We start from the raw sequence: 24,546 nt of genomic DNA, 5'->3' as shown, positions 1-24,546 counted from the left end.
TTCAAGATGGATTAAAGACTTAAATGCTAGACCTAAAACCATAAAAACCCTAGAATAAAACCTAGGCAATACCATTCAGGACATAAGTATGGGCAAGGACTTCATGACTAAAACACCAAAAGCAATGGCAACAAAAGCCAAAATTGACCAATGGGATCTAATTAAACTAAAGAGCTTCTGCACAGCAAAAGAAACTACCATCAGAGTGAACAGGCAACCTACAGAATGGGAGAAAATTTTTACAATCTACTCATCTGACAAAGGGCTAATATCCAGAATCTACAAAGAACTTAAATTTACAAGAAAAAAAAAACCATCAAAAAGTGGGCAAAGGATATGAACAGACACTTCTCAAAAGAAGACATTTATGCAGCCAACAGACACATGAAAAAATGCTCATCATCACTGGCCATCAGAGAAATGCAAATCAAAACCACAATGAGATACCATCTCACACCAGTTAGAATGGCTATCATTAAAAAGTCAGGAAACAACAGGTGCTGGAGAGGATGTGGAGAAATAGGAACACTTTTACACTGTTGATGGGACTGTAAACTAGTTCAGCCATTGTGGAAGACAGTGTGGTGATTCCTCAAGGATCTAAAACTAGAAATACCATTTGACCCAGCCATCCCATTACTGGGCATATACCCAAAGGATTATAAATCATGCTGCTATAAAGACACATACACACACATGTTTGAAGCTGGAAACCATTCATTCTGAGCAAACTATCACAAGGACAGAAAACCAAACACCACATGTTCTCACTCATAGGTGGGAATTGAACAATGAGAACACTTGGACACAGGGTGGGGAACATCACACACCGGGGCCTGTCGTGGGATGTGGGGAGAGGGGAGGGATAGCATTAGGAGATACACCTAATGTAAATGACGAGTTAACGAGTTAACGGGTGCAGCACACCAACATGGCACATGTATACATATGTAACAAACCTGCACGTTGTGCACATGTACCCCGTAACTTAGAGTATAATGAAAAATACATAATTGTCAGTCATTAGCATTTCTAGCAGTCTGTCTGTTGCACTGAAACCTGTTAAATGATTGAACTTTTTGTTACGAAGTATTGTTGCTTTTTTAACAATGTTTGTTCCAGTTTCTTTTCATTTCACTGTCCCTGTTAATCTTACAGAGACCTGTATCATCTTTTACTTGGACCATAATTTTAATGGATTCCTAATTTTATTTCCTTGCTACTAGTCCAGAGTTCAGTGTCTTTAGGATTCTCTTCCCTATGGTGGTGTTTCACATTTCTAACCTGTATACAGGTTTCCTTCATGGTGTAGTTCCACCATCCATTTAATAAACCATTATTATTATTATTATTATTTTTCTGAGGATCTCACTCTGTCGCCCAGTCTGGAGTGCAGTGGTGTGAACATGCTCCACTGCATCCTTGACTTCCTGGGCTCAAGTGATCGTCCCCCCTCAGCACCCCCAAGTAGCTGGGACTACAGATGTACACCATCACATCTGATTGATTTATTATTTATAAATCTTTTTACATCTTTTTTCAAGATGAGATCTCACTATATTGCCCAGGCTGGTCTTTGAACTCCTGAGCTCCAGCCATCCTCCCACCTTGGCCTCCCAAAGTGCTGGGCTTGCAGGCATGAGCTACCACTTGCAGCCAATGCCTGGTTAATTTTTGTGTTTTTGTAGAGAGAGGATTTTGCCATGTTGCCCAGAGGTAGATTTATTGATTTCCTACCATGTGTCAGGTTCTGTGCACAACCCTGAAAATATGGCAGACGTAACAGGCATGCTCCCTGCCCTCACAGAGCTTTCCATTTATCTGGAACGTAGGTTATTGTAATCATTAGAAAATACTTATGCCAGGCTCGGTGGCTCACACCTGTAATCCTAGCACTTTGGGACACTGAGGTGGGAGGATCCATTGAGCTCAGGAGTTTGAAACCAACCTGGCCAACATGGTGAAACCTCGTCTCTACTAAAAATACAAAAATTAACCAGGTGTGGTGACAGGTGCCCATAATCCCAGCTACTCAGGAGGCTGAGGCAGGAGAATTGCTTGAACCTGGGAGGTGGAGGTTGCAGTGAGCTGAGATTGTGCCGCTGCACTCCAGCTTGGGCAACAGAGTGAAACTCTGTCTCAAAAAAAAAAAAAAAATCAGCAGTAAAATTATTCTTTAAATGAGATTGAGAAGCAGTGCATTTTATCTGTGACTTCCCTACCATATCTGCTTTCTCTTCATTAATTCTACTTTGAATCTCCATGAGATACCAGGATCTTCATGTATGACTCCATTTTATTTTTCCCAGCTAATTTCTGGCCTTCTTTTAAGACTCAAATTAGATACACATCCAGGTAGAATTCATTGTGCCATTCTTTGTTCTCTCTTATATCTCTTGTCATGTATGTATAGTAATTAGTAAATTATTTGCTTGCTTTTGTTTTCTTCATTGTAGTGCAAGAGCTTCTTAAGGACAGAGATAGTGTCTTATTTTCTTTTTATCCCATTGTCTAGAAAAGTGCCTGATAGGATATTCAGTAATGTTTATTGCATGACCTTAAGAGGAATTTCTGCAATACTTAATAGCAGCGATGGAACATATTTCTCTCAGCTTTGGTCATGTGTATGTGCCATTTTTATTGGGCTTTTGATTGTGTATGGTATTTGATTTTTTATATAGCTTACTAGACAAGCTTATAGTCATGATCTCCTTTGTGGCAAAAATGGTGGCTCTCATTAAAAGTACCCATTGTGAGTAATTTGATTATTTTGTTAAATGATCACTTGAGTGCATGAAGAATGCTATGGTGGCAGTTATGAAGCACTATTGGTTTTCTGCACAATATATAAACATGAAAGAGAATATTTTCCTTTTTTAACTTTTATTTTTATTGAGATGGAGTCTTGCTCTGTCACCCAGGCTGGAGTGTAGGGGCGCCATCTCAGCTCACTTCAAGCTCTGCAGCCTGGGGTTCAAGTGATTCTCATGCCTCAGTCTCCCGAGCAACTGGTACTACAAACGTGTGCCACCACACCCAGGTAATTTTTTTGTATTTTTAGTAGAGATGGGGTTTCGCCATGTTGGCCAGGCTGGTCTCGAACTCCTCACCTCAGGTGATCCACCCATCTCAGCCTGCCAAAGTTCTGGGATTACAAGTGTGAGCCGCTGTGCCTGGCCAAAAGAGAATAGTTTCTATTCCAGATTTCTGAACATCTTCTTGAACAAGTAAATGTGAGCCAAGTTTGGGGAGTCACCTTCTCTTAATGGCATATTAAAATAGTCACTCCATAGTGATGTGAGCTGAACAGTAAACTTTTTTTTTTTTGGAGAGGGGTTCTCACTCTCTAGCTGAGGCTGGAATGCAGTGGTGTGATCTCGGCGCACTGCAACCTCCACTTCTCTGACTCAGGCAATCCTCCCACCTCAGCCTCCCACGTAGCTAGGACCACAGATGCACACCACTATGCATGGTTAATTTTTTGTGTTTTTTGGTAGAGACAGAGTTTGGACATGTTGGCTGGGTACGGTGGCTCTTGCCTGCAATCCCAGCACTTTGGGAGGCCAAGGCAGGTGGATCACGAGGTCAGGAGTTCAAGACCAGCCTGACCAAGTTGGTGAAACCCCCGTCTGTATTAAAAATACAAAAATTAGCTGGGTGCCATGGCAGGCACCTGTGTAATCCCAGCTACTCGGGAGGCTGAGGCAGGAGAATCGCTTGAACCCAGGCGGCAGAGGTTGCGGTGAGCCGAGATCGCACCACTGCACTCCAGCCTGGGTGACAGAGTGAGACTCAGTCTCAAAAACAAACAAAAAGTAGCCGGCCATGGTGGCACGCACCTGTAACCCCAGCTACTCAGGAGACTGTGGCAGGAGAGTCGCTTGAAACTGGGAAGCAGAAGTTGCAGGAGCTGAGCTCATGCCACTGCACTCCAGACTGGGCAACAGAGCAAGACTCTGTCTCAAAAAAATAAAAAAGAAGTTTCGCCATGTTGCCTAGGCTGGTCTTGAACTCCTCATCTCAAGCAATGCGCCTGCCTCAGCCTCTGAAAGTGCTGGAATTACAGATGTGAGTTGCTGTGCCCGGCCTCTGAGCAGTAGACCTTTGGTAACTAACCTTCCTATCTGTAAAGTGAAGATAATAGGGATGGTATGAAGATTAAAACCATTAATATGTGAAAACACCTGAAACAGTATCTGGTACTTAATGTATCCTGACTGCTATTAGTTCTTTTTCTTTGGAGACAGGGAATGAATTAAATGCCTCAAAGATCTTTTTCATCTTAAAGAGTCTCCAAAATTATGACTTTGGTTTATGATACCCACTGTATTTTTTTTTTACCTCTTTCCTGAGAGCATTGCCTCTAAACTATTGAGTTGAACATTCTGTAATAAAATATTAAGTAACACTTGACACTCTGATTTTGTTTTTGCAGATGTTCTCAAATAGTGATGAAGCTGTAATCAATAAAAAACTTCCCAAAGAACTCCTGTTACGGTGAGTCTGAATACTAATTTTAGGTGTTTTTTTGTGTGTATGTCATATTTGTCTGTTTAAAATTTTTTTAACTTTTTGCTAATTTTCATATATGTATAGTATCTGTATCTGAATTTTTAAATTTGATTGCTTTGAACAATCTTACTCTACATTTTTTAGATGTCAATCAAGATATTTCAAAATTTAGTACCAACTTTTTCTGTTCCAACTTGTACTAATATGATTTTATGTACATATTTTCCCTTTTCTTTATTCTTATATGTACAGTAATGTAGGTTTTTTGTTTGTTTGGTTTTGAGACAGGGTCTTGCTCTGTCACCCAGGCTGGAGTGCAGTGGCACAATCATGGCTTACTGCACTTACTGCAGCCTCGACCTCCCAGGCTCAAGCAGTCCTCCCACCTCAGCCTCCTGAGTAGCTGGGACTACAGGCACATGTCACCATGTCTGGCTTTTTTTTTTTTTTTTTGAGATGGAGTCTCGTTCTGTCACCCAGGCTGGAGTGCAGTGGTGCAATCTCAGCTTACTGCAAGCTCTGCCTCCCGGGTTCACGCCATTCTCCTGCCTCAGCCTTCCGAGTAGCTGGGACTACAGGTGTCCGCCACCATGCCCGGCTAAGTTTTTTGTATTTTTTAGTAGAGACAGGGTTTCACTGTGTTAGCCAGGATGGTCTCGATCTCCTGACCTTGTGATCTGCCTGCCTCAGCCTCCCAAAAGTGCTGGGATTGCAGGTGTGAGCCACCGTGCCTGGCTCTTTTTCTTTCTTTCTTTCTTTTTTTTTTTTCAATTTTCTGTAGAGAGAGGTGATCTCACTGTGTTGCCCAGGATAGTCTTGAGCTGCTGGACTCAAGCAGTCCTCCCACATCGGCCTCTCGGGGTGCTAGGATTACAGACTTGAGCCACTGTACCCGGCCTACAGTAGCTCACTTAAGGTTCACTAAGATTTAGGAAAATTACTTGAGTCTGGTAACTGGCCCTACTGTGTTATGGTTTACATTTTTAGTTTTTATTACTTCTAGAATTTTTCGTTTTCACCATGAAACTCAAAATTCCATACCATGGCCTACAAAACCCCTCATGATTAGAAAGGGGTGTAACGTAAATACATAAACTGGTTTCTGTTTTTAAATAATTAGTCTGACTACCATGCAAAGACCAAATTGCGGGATAGGAGTGGGGAGCAGTAGGAAGCCTTTTAATTAAATAAATCCATCAGAGAGATGAGGGTACTATAGATAACATTTTCTGAAATTAAAGAATTTTAATTTCAGCTAGAAACTCGTGTTCTTTCTAGCTTTTGTCATCATTTCTAACTCGTGTTCTTTCTGCTTTTGTCATCATTTCTAACCTCACTCTAGTACATGTTGATGAGCTATAAGGTGCACAATTACCACACAGATGACATTACAAGTGAAGTTAGATGAGGAGAGACTTCTAAATCAACCAGACTTTGCTATCACAAACAAGTCATAAATCTCAGTAGTTTTTTTCTCCAAGACTGAGGACAGGTGTACGACATACCAAGCCAGGTCACCTAAGTGATCTTTGATACAGCTTACATTTATATTATAATATAAATTATATATATTATACATAATATATAAAATTATTATATAATGTAATATTATATATAATATTACATTACTTATATTCCATTGCCTGAAGCGAGTCACATGTCCAAGCCTAATAGTGATGGAGTGAGGAAGTATATGGGAGGGGTATATGAACATATGTAAACAGTCCTGTAGGTACCATATGAACACACAGTCACATATGAACCTTCTCTCCTTAATTCTGCCTGTACTCTTCAGTCTTCAACGTGGACTACAATGTAGAGTTATGTAACGATTTTCCAGCATGACCTCTGCCTCTCATCTAAAAGAAGATATGTGCCTGTTTTCTCAAGTTGGAACATTGGAGATATTTTATCTATAGCAACATTTTTATCATTGAGAGCTTGATTTGAATTTATATGTGTTATATTGGAATAACTCTTATGTACATTATAGGTTAAATTGGTTCCTTTCTAAGCCAATCAGGGAATCTAACTACCATTTATTATATAATTTCTATGGGGGAAATGAACTTGAAATCCAAACAACCAATTCTGAACTTAATGTTGGAAACAAGTCCTTCCTCAATTGGATGCCAAGTGAAATTAATATCCTGGAAAGGAAGGAAACAGATTTGACACCACAAAACACTTAATACTTACGAATGTATTTAAGTATACAAAACATTGGTTTAAGTATGTAAAATAGTTGGTTGAAATTTTGAAATTTTGTTCAAAACCCATGATGAAACCTTGCCATGTTACCAAAAAAAAAAGCAAAATTTGTTTAAACAATTAAAGCCAAATAGCACAGAGGCTTTTTTGATATCTTTGACATTTACTAGATAGAAAACAATTGGTCAGCATAAATTTTAATAAATTCACTTTGGGGCATTTGTAATTTTAAAAAATTCATTGAGTTTAATGTATCTTTAAAAGTTTGGCCGGGCGCAGTGGCTCAAGCCTGTAATCCCAGCACTTTGGGAGGCTGAGATGGGTGGATCACGAGGTCAGGAGATCGAGACCATCCTGGCTAACACGGTGAAACCCCATCTCTACTAAAAAATACAAAAAAAAAAAAAAAAAAAACTAGCCGGGCGAAGTGGCGGGCGCCTGTGGTCCCAGCTACTCGGGAGGCTGAGGCAGGAGAATGGCGTAAACCCGGGAGACGGAGCTTGCAGTGAGCTGAGATCCGGCCACTGCACTCCAGCCTGGGCGACAGAGCCAGACTCAGTCTCAAAAAAAAAAAAAAAAAGTTTAAGTAATCGTTCAAAATTACTTTAAAATATGTGGTTTTTATGACTGGAACAGTAGATGCCTCTGGGAAGGATAACTGGGTAGTAGGAAGATAAGAAAAACTGACTTTTCAGTAGGCTTTTCTGTATCTTGTTCTTATTTTTAAGTTTTCATTTTGAAATAGTGTCATACTTAAACAAAAAGTTCTGAAAATAGGACAGAGAATTTATACTTCAGCTTTCTCAATTAACATCTTATATCTCAACAATATCCGTTATCAAAATGAGGAAATTAACATTGAGATTTCCCATCTTTCCTTTCGGTCCTTGAGCACAGGGGGATGAGGTCGTGAAAACAAGGTCTTGGTGAGGTGCTGCCATTTCATCCGTCTTAGGTCTCTGCGCCTTTCTCAGAGCTTCCAGCAGCGCTATGTTGGGCCAGAGCATCCGGAGGTTCACAACCTCTGTGGTCCGTAGGAGCCACTATGAGGAGGGTCCTGGGAAGAATTTGCCATTTTCAGTGGAAACCAAGTGGGCGTTACTAGCTAAGATGTGGTTGTACTTTGGATCAGCATTTGCTACACCCTTCTTCTAGTAAGACACTAATTGCTTAAATCATAAGGATGTTTCAGTTCATCCATTTAACAGATACGAAGAGCATTTTAAGAGATGTAGCCCCCTGGAAATGGATCAAACTCTAACTCACATGGCATACTAGATATGTTTGTCAATAAACTTATGACATGAAAAAGAAAAAGGAGATTAGCATTGAAACAGGACTGTTGGATGGGCACAGTGGCTCACACTTAAAATCCCAGTACTTTGGGAGGCTGAGGTGGGCAGATCACACGGTCAGGAGATTGAGACCAGCCTGGCCAACATGGTGAAACCCCATCTCTACTAAAAATACAAAAATTAGCCAGGCGTGGTGGCATGTGCCTGTAATCCCAGCCACTCAGGAGGCTGAGGCAGGAGAATCGCTTGAACCCGGGAGGCAGAGGTTGCAGTGAGCCAAGATCACGCCACTGCACTCCAGCCTGACAACAGAGCGAAAAAAAAAAAAACAAACAAAAACCCCAGAAATTAGCTGGGCATGGTGGCAGTGGGTACTTGTGATCCCAGCTACTTGGGAGGCTGAGGCAGGAGAATCGCTTGAACCCGGGGAGGCAGAGGTTGCAGTGAGTGCCATTGCGCTTCAGCCTGGGTGACAAAATGAGACTGCATTTCAAAAAAAATAAAAAAATAAAAATAAGGCCGGTCACAGTGACTCATGCCTGTAATCCCAGCACTTTGGGAGGCTGGGACAGGCAGATCACGAGGTCAGGAGATCAAGATCATCCTGGCCAACGTGGTGAAACCCCGTCTCTACTAAAATACAAAAAAAAAAAAAATTAGCCAGGCGTGGTGGTACGCGCCTGTAGTTCCAGCTACTTGGGATGCTGAGACGGGAATCGAACCCAGCAGGTGGAGGTTGCAGTGAACCAAGATCACGTGCCACTGCACTCCAGCCTGGTGACAGAGCAAGACTCAAAAAAAGAAAAAAAAAAAAAAAGCTCTGTGAACTAATCTACAAATCTTATTCAAATTCTTCAACTGTATGGTAGTATTCTTTTTTGGGCACAGGATTCAGTCCAGGATTACACATTACATTAAATTGTTATGCCTCCTTGCTCTTCTAAGAACAGGATTTTATCCACAGCTTCAACAGAGAAGCAGGAAATACAGCAGGATTTCCTGCTGAATACAGAAAAGTCTCCTTCTGTCACTCAAGCTGGACTGCAGTGGTGCAAACACAGCTCACTGCAGCCTTGACCTCTCAGCCTGAAGTGATCCTCCCATTTCAGCCTCCCAAGCAGCTGGGACTACAGGTACATGCCACCACACCTGCCTAATTTTTAAATTTTCGTAGAGATGGGGTATCGCTGTGTTACTCAGGCTACTCTTAAATTCTGGCCTGGCTAATTTTCGTATTTTTTTTATACAGATGGGGCAGATGGTGTCTCACTGTGTTGCCCAGGCTGGTCTTTTTTTTTTTTTTTTTGAGACAGAGTCTCACTGTCTCCCAGGTTGGAGTGCAGTAGCATGATCCCGGCTCACTGTAACCTCCGCCTCCTAGGTTCAAGGGATTTTCCTGCCTCGGCCTCCTGAGTAGCTGGGGCTACAGGTGTGCACCACCACACTTGACTAGTTTCTGTATTTTTTGGTAGAGATGGGATTCACCATGTTGGCCAGGCTGGGCTCAAACTCCTGACCTTGAGTGATCTGTCCACCTCAGCCTCCCAAAGTACTGGAATTATAGGCATGAGCCATTGTACCCAGCCTTGATAATTTTAAAGAATATTAGTCAGTTTTAAAATATAATATCCTGAATTTAGCTTTGTCTGATGTTTACTCTTGTTTTTTCATAATTAAATTCAAGTTATGCAGTTTGACAAGTATACTGTAGAGTTGGTATACCCTTGTCCATGTATCAACAAGAGGTACATGATGTCAGTTATGCTTGTTACTGGTGATACTAACTTTGGTCACTTAGTTAAGGTGGTATCTTTCAGCTTATCCACTGCAGAATTATGTTCTTCTTTGTAATGAATAAATTTACTATGACTAGAACTACATTGAGACTACGTTATACATTGTTACATTTTTTTGTTTATTTTTTTAACATCCATCATGTTATATGAAGGTTAACATTGTGGAGTTTGCTACTGTGGTGGTTTCTGTCTGCCCAATTCTTTCTACTTTCTTTTTTTTTTTTTGAGGCAGTGTCTCACACTGTTGCCCAGGCTGGAATGCAATGGTGCAATTTCTGCTCACTGCAACCCCCGCCTCACAGGTTTAAGTGATTCTCCTGCCTCAGCCTCCCGAGTAGCTGGGATTACAGGCATGCGCCACCACACCGGGCTAATTTTTGTATTTTTAGTAGAGATGGGGGTTTCACCATGTTGGCCAGGCTGGTCTCAAACTCCTGAACTTGAGTGATCTGTCCACCTTGGCCTCCCAAATTGCTGGGATTACAGGTGTGAGCCACCGCCCCTAGCCTTCTACTTTCATTAATTGAAATTCTGCTGTAAGGCAGAGCTTTCCCATCTGTTCTATTTATAGTTATCTATACTATAGACTCATGGATATTTGTTTTAGTCTGTGAGTTACATTGTTACCCTCACTGCTTATTTTGTTGCTCAGCTTTTCTGTGTCTTTTAAATTTGTGTGTGTCTTTTGAGTTTCTGTGTATTGGCTATTTTTAAAAGTGCAGTTTAATAAATACACATTTGGTTTGTTTAGATGTTAAATTACATATTATATCATTTCATCAAACATGTATTAACCTACAAAAACAATTGTGTTTCTAGGACCATATTATTTCCATGTATTTGCAGTGCTTATAGCCAAATTATCAATAATTTAAGCGAGTGTTCTTGGTTCCTCTATTTTATTCTAGTCTAGTCTAGTCTAGTATTCTATTCTATTCTGTTCTGTTCTGTTCTGTTCCGTTCCGTTCCGTTCCGTTCCATTCCGTTCCAAGGCAGGTGTTGCCTAGGCTGGAATACAGTGGGATGATAATGGCAGTCCCAAATTCAGGGGCCTAAATGATTGATCTTCTTCCTCAGCTCCTGAGTAGCTGGGACTACACACATGATCCACTATGCCCGGCTAATTTTTTTTTTTTTCCTTTTGTAGAGATGGGGTCTCACTTTGTTGACCAGGCTGGTTTTGTACTTCTGGCCTCAAGCAATCCTCTCCCCTTAGCCGCACGCAGTATTAGGTACAGGCATGAGCCACTGCGCCCAGCCTGTTTCCCCTTTTATACTGATTCTCTTCCTTCCCTATTGAAACAAAGTTTGTGATTAATGGTTGGTTTAACAAGCTGGAATCCACTGTTTGCATAATATGAAATTCAGTTAGCAAGATTGACAGTACTACTTCTTAGAGCAAAACCATATGTACTTACTTAGGTGTACCACTTGAAAAATGAACGTCTGTGTTTCTAAGACAAAGACTGTGTTTTCCAAGAGCTACTGTGAAGTAAGTTGTTTCTCAAAAAATCCTTTTTTTTTTTTTGACAGTCTTGCTCTGTTGCCCAGGCTGAGTGCAGTGGTGCAATCTCGGCCCACTGCAACCTCCGCCTCCTGGGTTCAAAGTATTCTCCTGCCTCAGCTTCCTGAGTAGCTGGGACTACAGTATGTGCCACCACACCCGGCTAATTTTTTGCATTTTTAGTAGAGATGGTGCAGCAGGATAATTAAGGAATCAGAGAGACTGAGGGGCTGAGGAGGAATTATTTAATTATTTAGGTGCATTGGCCCAGTTGGATTAACATCCAAAGGACTGAGCCTCGAACAAAGAGTCAAGCTATCTTTTAAGCATTTCATGGGGCGGGGGGAGATCTGTGCAGGGGAATGCATATTACAGAAGCAAGAAACAAGGACAGTTATTCAGTTAAGACATGTATTACATCATTTCTTACTTTTTAAGGAACAATATGTTTTACGACTTGAGATTATCTGTCTAGTGACCTTGCAGCTGCACAGCTAGAGAAAGAGTTTTCACAATGCCTGGGAACTGGAGAGATAAGGCTCACTAGCTGCAGAAGGAAAAACAGGCAGTTGATTAAAGGATTGAGGTAAAAAAGAATATGAAATTTTTTTCTCATTTTTTCAACTCTTCTGGTGTTGGGTTATAATGTGACCAATATATCTGTGTAAATGGGTAAGAGATGAACTTTATGAACTGAAATGGAAAGAATGGATTAGCTGAATTTTTTTTCTTTGTCTAAAATAGTAAGTAGAGAGCCAGGTGTGGTGACTCATGCCTATAATCTCAGCTACTTGGGAGGCTGAGGCAGGTGGATTGCTTCAGGCCAGGAGTTAGAGACCAGCGTAACATAGCTAAGCCCTATCTCTTAAAAAAGAAAAAAGAAAGGAAAAAGGCAGCAATTCATACTGTGTTGGGGTCCCCTAGATCCATCCACAGGTGTGGTGATGTGCAGGAGGATTCATAGGACTCATCATGTAGTCATACACAAAAGTATGGTTTATTGGCCGGGCGCGGTGGCTCAAGCCTGTAATCCCAGCACTTTGGGAGGCCGAGGCGGGTGGATCACAAGGTCAGGAGATCGAGACTATCCTGGCTAACATGGTGAAACCCCGTCTCTACTAAAAATACAAAAAACTAGCTGGGCGCGGTAGCGGGCGCCTGTAGTCCCAGCTACTTGGGAGGCTGAGGCGGGAGAATGGCATGAACCCGGGGGGCGGAGCTTGCAGTGAGCCGAGATCGCGCCACTGCACTCCAGCCTGGGAGACACAGTGAGACTCCATCTCAAAAAAAAAAAAAAAAAAAAGTATGGTTTATTATAAGAAAGGATACAGCCTGGCTCAGTGGCTCATGCCTGTAATCCCAGCACTTTGGGAGGCCGAGGTGGGCGGATCATGAGGTCAGGAGATTGAGACCTTCCTGGCTAGCACGGTGAAACCCTGTCTCTACTAAAAATACAAAAAATAAGCTGGGCATGGTGGTGGGCACCTGTAGTCCCAGCTACTCGGGAGGCTGAGGCAGGAGAATGGCCTGAACCCGGGAGGCGGAGGTTGCAGTGAGCCAAGATCGCCCCCACTGCACTTCAGCCTGGGCATGGAGCAAGACTCTTGTCTTAAAAAAAAGAAAAGATAGAAAAATCAACAAAGGGGAAAGGTGCATGCAGGAAACCAGAAGCAAGCTCCGAGGGTCCTTTCCCAGTGGAATCATACAGGGTGCACTTAATTCCTCCAGCAACAAGTTGTGACGACACATGTGAAATATTGTCCATTAGAGAAACTCATCAGTGAGTGGTAGGAACCCTTCCAAAATCCAGCGGCTTAGGTGCCATTCAGGGGCTAACCTTGCAAGCAGGCATTTCTAAAGATAGCATTCTTAGGCCTGCTGTGTTAACTCTTTTCTGTACATGTGCAATCTCATATTCATTTCAGAGAAGCTCACACACAATGTTTTAGATTTCTTGTAGTCTTTCCTTCGGTTTAAATGCTAGGAGTTGAAGGTGTGGAAAAATTTAAGTCTGTGTTTTCCTTCCTTTGAAAAGCATTAATAGTTAAGAACATGGACTCTGCAGTCTGACTACCTGGATTCTGTCATATGCTTGCTGTTAATTGAGGACACAGTGCTTGGCACATAGTAAATGCTATAAAATTGTTAGGCATGTATTGTTACTATTGGTTCTACTTTTTACTCATAGACCATAAAGTGACTTTATGCTGTTTATAAATTACCCAGTCTGAGGTATTTTGTTGTAGCAGGCCAAATGGATTAAATATAAAAGTATAAAATACAAAAACTAGTAATAGAAATATTCAAACCATTACAGTGCAGGGCTATTTATTTAATGAAGAGACAAACAGATTTAGTCATTTAGGAGAGTTTCTCTATGTGGGATGACAACTGATGTTCTTTATGAGGGACATGAGATGTATAGAAATAATGAAATTACCTTTCCTTAAAGTTTAATGTGGGTACAAACATTTGTTAAGTGCCTACAATGTTCCAGGCATTATGCTGGAAATAGAAATAAACAATCACTGTCCTCAAGGAGCTCACAGGGCAGTAGAGAGAACAGGCCTGGAAATAATCAATATAGAGCTAGAAAAGAGGTTTTGTCTAGGTCATTAGAGCAATCTCACATGTAGAGCTTTAAACCTAGACAGAAAATGCTTCCCAGGAAATGAGACAAATAAGCTGTGACTTAAAGAGTAGTACCCCGTGTCTACAAAAATACAAAAATTAGGCTGAGCGTGATGGCTCCCACCTGTAATCCCAGCACTTTGGGAGGCCGAGGCGGACAGAACACCTGAGGCCAGGAGTTCAAGATAAAACCCCATCTCTACTAAAAATACAAAAATTAGCTGGGCATGATGGCACACACCTGTAATCCCAGCTACTCGGGAGGCTGAGGCAGAAGAATCACTTGAACCCGGGAGGTGGAGACTGTAAAAAAAATCATGCCTCTGTACTCCAGCCTGGGCGCAGAACGAGACTGTCTCAAAAAACAAAACAAAAATAAAAATTAGCCAGGTGTGGTGGCACATGCATGTAGTCCCATGAGAGAGATTGTTGAGTACTTTTTGTGGGCAGAGGAAAAGGACTTTGATTCAGGTATGCTACAAGATATGAGGGCCAAGCTCTTTGCATAGTACATAATATTGTAATTTAGGATTTTTTTTAAAGGTTTGCCTGGCAAGTTAGCCATCATTTATAATATTATTTCTCTTGGAGAATTTACAAACTTTGTACATGTACTCCATTTGTAAATTGGATGCTGCCTTTCTGATTATTTTCTCCCTGGTTTGTTTCTGCCTAATTGTCATCTGTTTTAATATTGTCAAGCTCATTGTTCCATTTCCTGGAGGAAAAATAAAAACACTCTGTAGAGTACATTGGATGTTTTAGTCTCTCACGGAGAGACTTTGGCCCTGTTTGGCCCCTCATTTTCTTTCTTTTTCTTTAAAAATTAATTAATTAATTAATTAATTTGATTATTTTTGAGACGGAGTCTTGCTCTGTCGCCCAGGCTGGCGTGTTAGTGGTGTGATCTTGGCTCACTGCAACCTCCGCTTCCCAAGTTCAAGCAATCCTCCTGCTTCAGCCTCCCCAGTAGCTGGGATTATAGACACACACCACTATGTCCAGCTAATTTTTGTAGTTTTAGTAGAGCTGGGGTTTCACCATGTTGGCCAGGCTGGTTTTGAATTCCTGACCTTGTGTGATCCACCTGCCTCAACCTCCCAAAGTGCTGGGATTACAGGCATGAGCCACTGCACCTAGCCTATTTTTTATTTTTTATTTTTTGAGAGAAGAGTCTCGCTCTGTTGCCCAGGCTGGAGTGCAATGGCATGATTTCGGCTCACTGCAACCTCAGCCTCCCAGGTTCAAGTGATTCTCCTGCCTCAGCCTCCTGAGTAGCTGGGAGTACAGGCAGCTGCCATCATGCCTGGCTACTTTTTTTTGTATTTTTGTAGAGACAGGGTTTCACCGTGTTGACCAGGCTGGTCTTGAACTCCTGACCTCAGATGATCCGCTTGCTTCAGCCTCCCAAAGTGTTGGGATTACAGGTGTGAGCCACCGCGCCCATCCTATTTTTGATTTTTTTGAGACAGAGCCTTGCTGTGTCACCCAGGTTGGAGTGCTGGTGACACAATCATACTTCACTGCAGCCTCAAACTCCTGGACTCAAGCAATTCTCCCATTCCAGCCTAGTAGCTAGGGCTACAGGCATGTGCCATCACACCTGGCTAATTTGTTTTAATTTTTTTTTTTTTTTTTTGTAGAGACAAGGTCTTGCTATGTTGCTCAGGCTGATCTCGAGCTCTTGGCCTCAAGTGATCCTCCTGCCTTGGCCTCCCAAAGCACTGGGATTACAGGTGTGAGCCACCATACCTGACCTTTTTTCTCTCTGTTTTTTTCTGAACCATTAAAGATAAGTTATAGACATGATGCTTTTTACCTCTGAAAGGCTGCAGTATTTTCTAAAAACAAAAACATTATATATAGATAGATAGATAGATAGATAGATAGATAGATAGATAGATAGATAGAAAACACCACAGTACAGTAATCAAAGTGAAGATACGAGCATTGTCTCATACTATTATGTAATCCAGAGACCCTGTTCTAGTTATTAATATTTTTTCATTTATATCCTTTATAGTAAAGGGGGAAAATATTTTTCTTCTTGATTCAGTTCCAGCCAGTATCACAGATTACATTTATTTGTCAAGTCTCTTTGGATGTATTTAATCCGCAACAATTTTTCAGACTTTGTCTTTCACAACATTGACAGTTTTGAAGACTATAGGCCAGTTACTTTGTAGAATGTGCCTCATAATTAAATTTAACTTACGGATTTGGGTCAGAGTATCGCAGAAGTAGTATCCTTCTAACTGTATAGGCATAAGATGTCTATTTGTCCTATTACTGATGATGTCAGCTTTCATCATTAGGTCTGAGGAGTATCTGCCAGATTTTTTCATTGTCATGTTACTATTTTTTCCCTTTGTTTAAATAATGTCCTATGGTAAAATACTTTGAGACATTGTATTTATTTTATTATTTTATTCTGTTTTATTTATTTATTTTTTTGACAGAGTCTTGCTCTGTCACCCAGTCTGAAGTGCAGTGGCCAGTGAAAGCTCACTGCACCCTTGAACTCCTGCACTCAAGCAATCCTCCCACCTCTGTCTCCTGAGTAGCTGGGATTACAGGCATGCCCCACCATGCCTGGCTAATTTTTAAATTTTTTGTAGAAATGAAGGTCTCATTATGTTGCCTAGGCTGTCTTGAACTCCTGGCCTCAAGTGGTCCTCCTACCTTGGCCTCCAAAAGCACTGGAATTACAGGCATGAGCAACTGTGCCTAGCCATGGCATTTTAAATATCTTGTTTCTCATAAAACTTTGACTCACTAGTTTGATTCTTTCCTGAAACAGTTATTACTATTGCAGTTGCAATATGATTATGATTTTCTAAATTTGCTGTTACTTCCACATTTTATTAGTTGGAGTTCCACCATAAAGAAGAGCTTTCTCTTGGATCCAGTTTGTTATTTGTTTGTGTTTATATCAGTATGGATTCATGGATTGCTAATATATTCAGTGCATTGTTACCTCATTTGGGTTATCATTATTTTGATGCTCAAATTGTTTCAGTGGGATCCACATCCAGCTGTGTCCTTTGTCCTTTGAATATGTTCCTATCATTCATTGAGCACTTCCTTGTTTTCTGGCACAAGGTGTTTCAGACCCTTCTTATACCTCCCTTGATTCAGTCCTGGAATCAATCAATTTCTCAAAGGAGCCCTTGTAATTTTTTTAGTAGAGAATGGTATTTATAAACTACAATCTTTTTTTTTTTTTTTTTTTTTTTTGAGACAGAGTTTCTCTGTGTCGCCCTGGCTGGAGTACAGTGGCGCGATCTCGGCTCACTGCAATCTCTGCCTCCCGTGTTCAAACGATTCTCCTGCCACAGCCTCCCAAGTAGCTGGGATTACAGGCGCTTGCCACCACGCCTGGCTAATTTTTGTATTTTTAATAGAAATGGGGTTTCACCATGTTGGCCAGGCTGGTCTCAAACTCCTGACCTCATGTGTTGCGCCCACCTCAGCCTCCCAAAGTGCTGGGATTCCAGGCATGAGCCACTGTACCCAGCCAGAAACTATACAGTCTTTATGCTAGATATGCTCATTACTCCTGGGTGTCATTGCTTCTAGACTTTCTCATCAGACAGAGCTAAGAAATACATGTTTAGTTACCTGGGCGTGGTGGTGGGCGCCTGTAGTCCCAGCTACTCGGGAGGCTGAGGCAGGAGAATGTTGTGAACCCAGGAGGCAGAGCTTGCAGTGAGCTGAGATTGTGCCACTGCACTCCAGCCTGGGCGACAGAGCGAGACTCTGTCTCAAAAAAACAAAATAAAACGAGAAATACATGTTTGGTTGTGGATGTATTTTTTTTTTTAATTTCCTTGTGGATGGATGTACTTTAATAAATACATGGTTTTTGGGGGGTGCATGTGTGCATCTCACATAATTTTATATCTGCCCACATCTATATCTGTATAGATGGCTGGATAGATTAAAAACTATAATCCTCTTACATAAGCAAACATACCTAGTTCATATTGACACCCCCAATAATACCGAGTCTATTACCTTAGGGTTCATTCTGTTCCTCCTCCTTTCTGTATTTTTAACTTCTTTCTCCAGGGAAGAAATATAACTCCATAATATGCTTACTTAATCCTAGAAAGCACATAAAGTGATTAACCCATACCACTGTGAAGAAAATCTAATTGGAGCTTGTTATTTATTTTTTTTGTTTTTTGCTTTTTGTCTTTAGCCTGATAATCTAAAGAAAATTCTGAGTTTAGAAGTTAACTTTGAGGCTGGGTATGTTGGTGCGTGGCTGTAATCCTAACACTTTTAAAGGCCAAAACAGGGCTGGGTGCAGTGGCTCACATCTGTAATCCCAGCACTTTGGGAGGCCACGGTGGGTGGATCGTTTGAGGTCAGGAGTTTGAGACTAGCATGGCCAGCATAGTGAAACCCCATCTCTACTAAAAATACAAAAATTAGTGGAGACGGGCGTGGTGGCACACACCTGTAATCCCAGCTATTCAGGAGGCAGAGGCAGGAGAATCACTTGAGCCTGTGAGCCAGAGGTTGCGGTGAGCCAAGATGCTCTGCTGCACTCTAGTCTGGGTGACAGAGTGAGACCCTGTTTCAAAAAAAAAAAAAAAAAAAAAGCCAAGACAGGAGGATCATTTGAGGCCAGGAGTTCAAGACCATCCTGGGCAACATAGTGAGAGTCCTGTCTCTACAAAAGCGTGTGTGTATATATATTAGCCAGGTGTGGTGAGCACTTGTAGTCCTAACTACTTGGGAGGCTGAGATGAAAGGATTGCTTGAGCCCAGGAGTTTGAGGCTGCAGTGAGGTATATGATAGCACGACTACACTCCAGCCTGGGTGACAGAGCAAGACCCCATCCAGAGCAAGACCCCATCTCTAAAAAAATTTTTTTAACAGAGTCTTGCTCTGTCACCCAGGCTGGAGTGCATTGGCGTGATTATGGCTCACTGTAGCCTTGATCTTCCCAGTCTCAGATGATTCCCCCACCTCAGCCTTTCTAGCAGCTAGGACCACAGGTGGGTGCCACCACTCCCAGCTAATTTTTGTATTTCTTTGTAGAGATGGGTTTTCACCATGTTGCCCAGGCTGGCTTGGAATGCCTGGAATTACAGGTGTGAGCCACTGCATCTGGCAATAATTTTTTTTTTTTTTTTTTTTGAGACGGAGTCTCGCTCTGTCACCCAGGCTGGAGTGCAGTGGCTGGATCTCAGCTCACTGCAAGCTCCGCCTCCCGGGTTCACGCCATTCTCCTGCCTCAGCCTCCCGAGTAGCTGGGACTATAGGCGCCCGCCACCTCGCCCGGCTAGTTTTTTGTATTTTTTAGTAGAGACGGGGTTTCACCGTGTTAGCCAGGATGGTCTCGATCTCCTGACCTCGTGATCCGCCCATCTCGGCCTCCCAAAGTGCTGGGATTACAGGCGTGAGCCACCGCGCCCGGCCGGCAATAATTTTTTTTAAGTTAACTTTGATTAGTTCTTTAGGTTATTCATTTAGAATATAGTTCATTTCACTCATTTATTTTCGTATTCAGTTTTGGATTTGTGTCAGTCCGTTTGGATTGCCACAATTAAATACCTGAGACTGGGTAATTTATAAAGAAAAGAGGTTTATTTTGGCTTATGATTCTGCAGCATATACCAGAAACTAGCATCTACTCCTGGTGAGAAGTTAGGAAGTCTCTAATCATGGCAGAAGGCAAAGGGGGAGCTGGCTTATCACATGGCAAGAGAGGAAGAGAGAAAAGAGGGAAGTCCCAGACTCTTAAACAACCAGATCGTGTATGAAAACTGGAGGAGAACTCACTGATGATTAAGGGGGTAGTACTAAGCCATTCATGAGGTGTCTGCCCCATGATCTAATACCTCTCAGCAGGCCCCACCTCCAACATTGGGGATCACATTTCAACATGAGACTTGAAGGGGACAAACATGCAAACTATATCAGGATTTTCCTCCCCATCCTTATTCAGTATATTTATTTTTTTAAGCAGATAGTTTAACTTTGCTGTACCCAAACAGCCTGTCATGGGTGCCAGCTCAAATATAAGTTCAATTCTTTTACCCTTAGCTGCTTGGAGTCTGCCCTGTGCATTCAGTGTTCAGAGGTCAGTCAGCAATTTGAACAGAATTTGTGTTGCCTCACATTGGATCTCTCCACAGTTTACAATGTGATTGCTCCGAATTCTGTTCTCTAGTTTTCCTTTGCAGGTTTCTATCCATTTTCTAAATGCTCTGAGAGTCCCAAATATAACTTGCCCTCAGGATAAATGCTGTAAAACTAGAAATTGTCATTCCCCTACTCCCTTTAATATCTACCTGTTTTTGTTCACTTTCCAATACATTCAGGTGGTAATTTTTAATATTTCACTCCGAATTTATAATTGTGTGTGGAAGGTTAGTTCAGTGGAAGCTTACTCAGCCATGACCAGAAGTAAAACCAATTTTATGTTTATTTAAAACATGTTATTTCAAAAGTCAGATCTGTACAAAAAGGTATTACCTAAAAGATACGTCTCTGCAGTCCAACCTTCCTTCTACCCCATTCTCATCCTTTATTTTGAATCACTTTACAAGAGTTTTGTCTAAAGAATGATTATTATTACTATTTTTTTTGAGACAGGGTCTCACTCTGTCATCCAGGCTGGAGTGCAGTGGCACAATCACAGCTCACTGCAACCTCGATTTCCCAGGGTCAGGTGATCCTCCCACCTCAGCCTCCTGAGTAACTAGGACTACAGGTGCCACGCCTGGCTAATTTTTGTATTTTTTGTAGAAACAGAGTTTTGCCATATTGTCCAGGCTGGTCTCAGAACTCCTGAGCTCAAACCCATCCACCTGTCTTGGCACCTCCCAAAGTGCTAGGATTACAGGCGTGAGCCACTGCACCTGGCCTAAAGAATGATTCTTGGCCTTGACTTTTTTTGAGTATTAAATCTCAAATGCCATCATTGACATTCATTTTTTATCAGTTGGATTTGGATTAAGAAATTTCATCTTCATCTAGACATTTGAATTTGTAAGTTAATGATCAAACCTTGCTGCAATGCACTGTTGTTATATTTCTATCCTGGTATATTTCACAACTTAATTGGAGGATTAAAAAGAGAAATGTCTACTTGTTCTGCAGTTTTCTTTAAAAAAAAAAAAAATGAATTGCCAAACTCTAAATTCACAATTTTATAAATGTTTTTATAGTAGTTAGGTGATCCCTCTTTAACATTATTAAGAAACACCTGGGCCAGGTGCCGTGGCTTATGCCTGTAGTCCCAGCACTTTGGGAGGTGGGCGGATCACCTGAGGTCAGAAGTTTGAGACCAGTCTGGCCAACATGGTGAAACCCCGTCTCTACCAAAAATATAAAAAATTAGCTGGGTGTGGTGGTGAGCGCCTGTAATCCCAGCTACTTGGGAGGCTGAGGCAGGAGAATCACTTGAACCTGGGAGGTCGAGGTTGTGGTGACCCGAGATCGTGCCACTGCATTCCAGCTTAGATAACAGTGTGAGACTCCGTCTAAAAAAACAAAACCACCTAGAGAGAGTGTTTAGGAAAGATAGATTCCTACGTTTCTCACCTAGAGATTCTGAGTCTGTAGGTCTGATCTAGGACCCAGGAATCTGCATTTTAACAAGCACTCCAGATATACCCGTGCAGCTGATTTATGAGCCATTCTTTAGTACACAGTAAAGCATAAGAATAAGAACTAAATCTTGGGACATGCCTTCATTTGAAAACAGAAGTGTAGGTCAGGCACGGTGGCTCATGCCTTTAATCCGAGCACTTTGGGAGGCCAAGGTGGGTAGATCACAAGGTCAGGAGTTCAAAATCTGCCTGGCCAAGATGGTGAAACCCCATCTCTACTAAAAATACAAAAATTAGCCGGGTGTGGTGGCAGGTGCCTGTAATCCCAGCTACTCAGGAGGCTGAGGCAGAGAATTGCTTGAACCCGGGAGGTGGAGGGTGCAGTGAGCCAAGATTGCACCACTGCACTCCAGCCTGGGCGACAGAGCGAGACTCCGTCTCAAAAAAAAAAAAAAAACAAAAAAAAAACACAGGAAAACAGAAGTATACTAAAGACATGTAAGGTGGTGTCTGAGAAGCCAGGAGAAGAGATTCTTAATAAGTAGGGAATGGTCAGTGTGTCCTGAATTTTTTTTTTTTTTTTTTTTTGAGACGGAGTCTCGCTCTGTGGCCCAGGCTAGAGTGCAGTGACCGGATCTCAGCTCACTGCAAGCTCCGCCTCCCGGGTTTACGCCATTCTCCTGCCTCAGCCTCCCCAGTAGCTGGGATTACAGGCGCCTGCCACCTCGCCCGGCTAGTTTTTTGTATTTTTTAGTAGAGACGGGGTTTCACCGGGTTAGCCAGGATGGTCTCGATTTCCTGACCTCGTGATCCGCCTGTCTCAGCCTCCCAAAGTGCTGGGATTACAGGCTTGAGCCACCGCGCCCGGCCAGTGTGTCCTGAATTTTAAAGGGATGAGGCTTATTAAAAACTGAGAAAGGCCTTTGAATAGTAAGGCCTTGACAAGTGAGTCTGTAGTATTCTTCAAGGTACAATTGCCATTGAGTAGAGACAGAAATTAGATTGTAAAGTAAGAAGAAAGGTGATGAGAGAAAACCCCCTTCTTAACTGTCCCCACCCATCTTGATCTCATTGTTTCATTACTTTCAATAGCACCTATATTTTCAGGTCACACATTATATTGGTTAATAAGCTGCCTCGTGTCTCCTCTTCGACAAGAATATATGCTTTGAAAAGCAGATATTTTATATTGTTACTGAATTTCCTCTGTAACACAGTACTGGATATAATTAAGAACTTTAGGGATAAGTAATGACTTGCCTTTTTCTGGACAGCTGTAAATTAATGAGGTTAAGGCTGGGCGCAGTGGCTCATGCCTGTAATCCCAGCACCTTGGGAGGCCAAGGCGGGCGAATCACCTGAGGTCAGGAGATCGAGACCATCCTGGCTAACACCGTGAAACCCCATCTCTACTAAAAACACAAAAAGTTAGCTGGGCACGGTGATGGGTGCCTGCAGTCCCAGCTACTTGGGAGGCTGAGGCAGGAGAATGGCGTGAATCTGGGAGGCGGAGCTTGCAGTGAGCCGACGATTGCTCCGCTGCACTCCAACCTGGGTGACAGAGCGAGACTCCGCCTCAAAAATAAATAAATAAAATAAATAAATAAAACAGTTGGCCGGGCGCAGTGGCTCATGCCCGTAATCCCAGCACTTTGGGAGGCTGAGGCAGGCGGATCACAAGGTCAGGAGATCCAGACCATCCAGGCCAACACGGTGAAACCCCGTCTCCGCTAAAAATACAAAAAATTAGCGGGGCTCGGTAGCGGGCGCCTGTAGTCCCAGCTAATCGGGAGGCTGAGGCAGGAGAATGGTGTGAATCCGGGAGGCGGAGCTTGCGGTGAGCCGAGATCACACCATTGCACTTCAGCATGGGCGACAGAGCGAGACTCTGTCTCAGAAAAAAAAAAAAAAAATGAGGTTAACTTTTGAGTTTTGTTGGTTGTTTTATTTCCTATGTGGGTTGAGGAAGTAGTTTCATTATTTTACTCATTATAGATATGTGTTCCTATCAAAACATGCTTCACCTGTCTGAAAGAGGATTCTTGCAACCCCCAGTAGTTAACACAGAGTACTTGAGCATCTGGACAAGGTAAACGGGAGTATTCTACTCATGAGAATTTATAATCAACTGCTCAATATAATGATCCACTTAACTCTTATACACTTCTCAATCTTAACATTTAGTCAAGTTAAAAATTTTTTTAATTAAAAATATCTTTATAGGCCGGGCGCCGGTGGCTCAAGCCTGTAATCCCAGCACTTTGGGAGGCCCAGACGGGCGGATCACGAGGAGATCGAGAACATCCTGGCTAACACAGTGAAACCCCATCTCTACTAAAAAAAAACAAAACAAAAAAACAAAAAAAAAAAACTAGCCGGGCGAGGTGGCGGGCGCCTGTAGTCCCAGCTACTTAGGAGGCTGAGGCAGGAGAATGGCGTAAACCCGGGAGGCGGAGCTTGCAGTGAGCTGAGATCCGGCCACTGCACTCCAGCCTGGGCGACAGAGCGAGACTCCGTCTCAACAAAAAAAAACAAAACAAACAAAAAAAATGTCTTTATATTCACAGGTATCAGGCTACATACATTTAAATACTCAGTTTATGTACTCAGATGTTCTGGAGAAACAGCAGCTTTTTGTAAACTTTTTGGAAGTTTAATATATTGATGCATTTGTCATTACCTAAAGAATTTATTTAATTGTAAAACAGCTCACTTCCACCTAAAGAATTTATTTAATTGTAAAACAGCTCACTTCCATATAGTTTTACATTTGAATATTTTAGTCTGTTAATCTCAAAGTATTTTAAAAATAATTATTTCCCCACAAAACACATATGCACACATGAAACAATTGAAATTAAGCATGGGGCATGGAATTTTTTTTTTTGGTAGAGATAGTGTCTCACTATGTTTTCCAGGCTGATCACGAACTTCTACCCTCAAGTGATCCTCCTGCCTTGGCCTTCTAGGCATGAGCCACCATGCTCAGCCTAGTCGTTTGGTCTTGTAATCAGTCTTGTATCCA

At 42.0% G+C, this 24,546-nt stretch overlaps 1 protein-coding gene and 1 pseudogene across 7 annotated transcripts in view; both read left to right on the top strand.

Annotated features, from left to right (window-relative positions):
* FBXL20 (F-box and leucine rich repeat protein 20) overlaps nucleotides 1-24,546 on the top strand; it is a 152,002-nt gene that overhangs the window by 58,815 nt on the left and 68,641 nt on the right. For 5 of the 6 annotated variants that reach the window (XM_031657066.1, XM_031657068.1, XM_031657069.1 and 2 more), the window contains exon 2: nucleotides 4,436-4,497. In XM_031657066.1, the coding sequence (XP_031512926.1) occupies nucleotides 4,436-4,497 (62 nt within the window). Of the gene's footprint in view, nucleotides 1-4,435; nucleotides 4,498-23,516; nucleotides 23,611-24,546 lie in introns of those variants that run through there. The other variant, XM_021928290.2, reaches the window with a different exon arrangement.
* On the top strand, nucleotides 7,271-8,168 carry LOC108582487 (annotated as a pseudogene). Its single transcript, XR_001896076.3, has one exon. The product of XR_001896076.3 is annotated as a cytochrome c oxidase subunit 7C, mitochondrial pseudogene (transcript).

This window comes from Papio anubis, chromosome 17 (genome assembly GCF_008728515.1).
Source record: "Papio anubis isolate 15944 chromosome 17, Panubis1.0, whole genome shotgun sequence".
NCBI lineage: Eukaryota > Metazoa > Chordata > Mammalia > Primates > Cercopithecidae > Papio > Papio anubis.
Note: the sequence above shows the minus strand (reverse complement) of the source record. Positions and strands in the feature narration are given on the sequence as shown.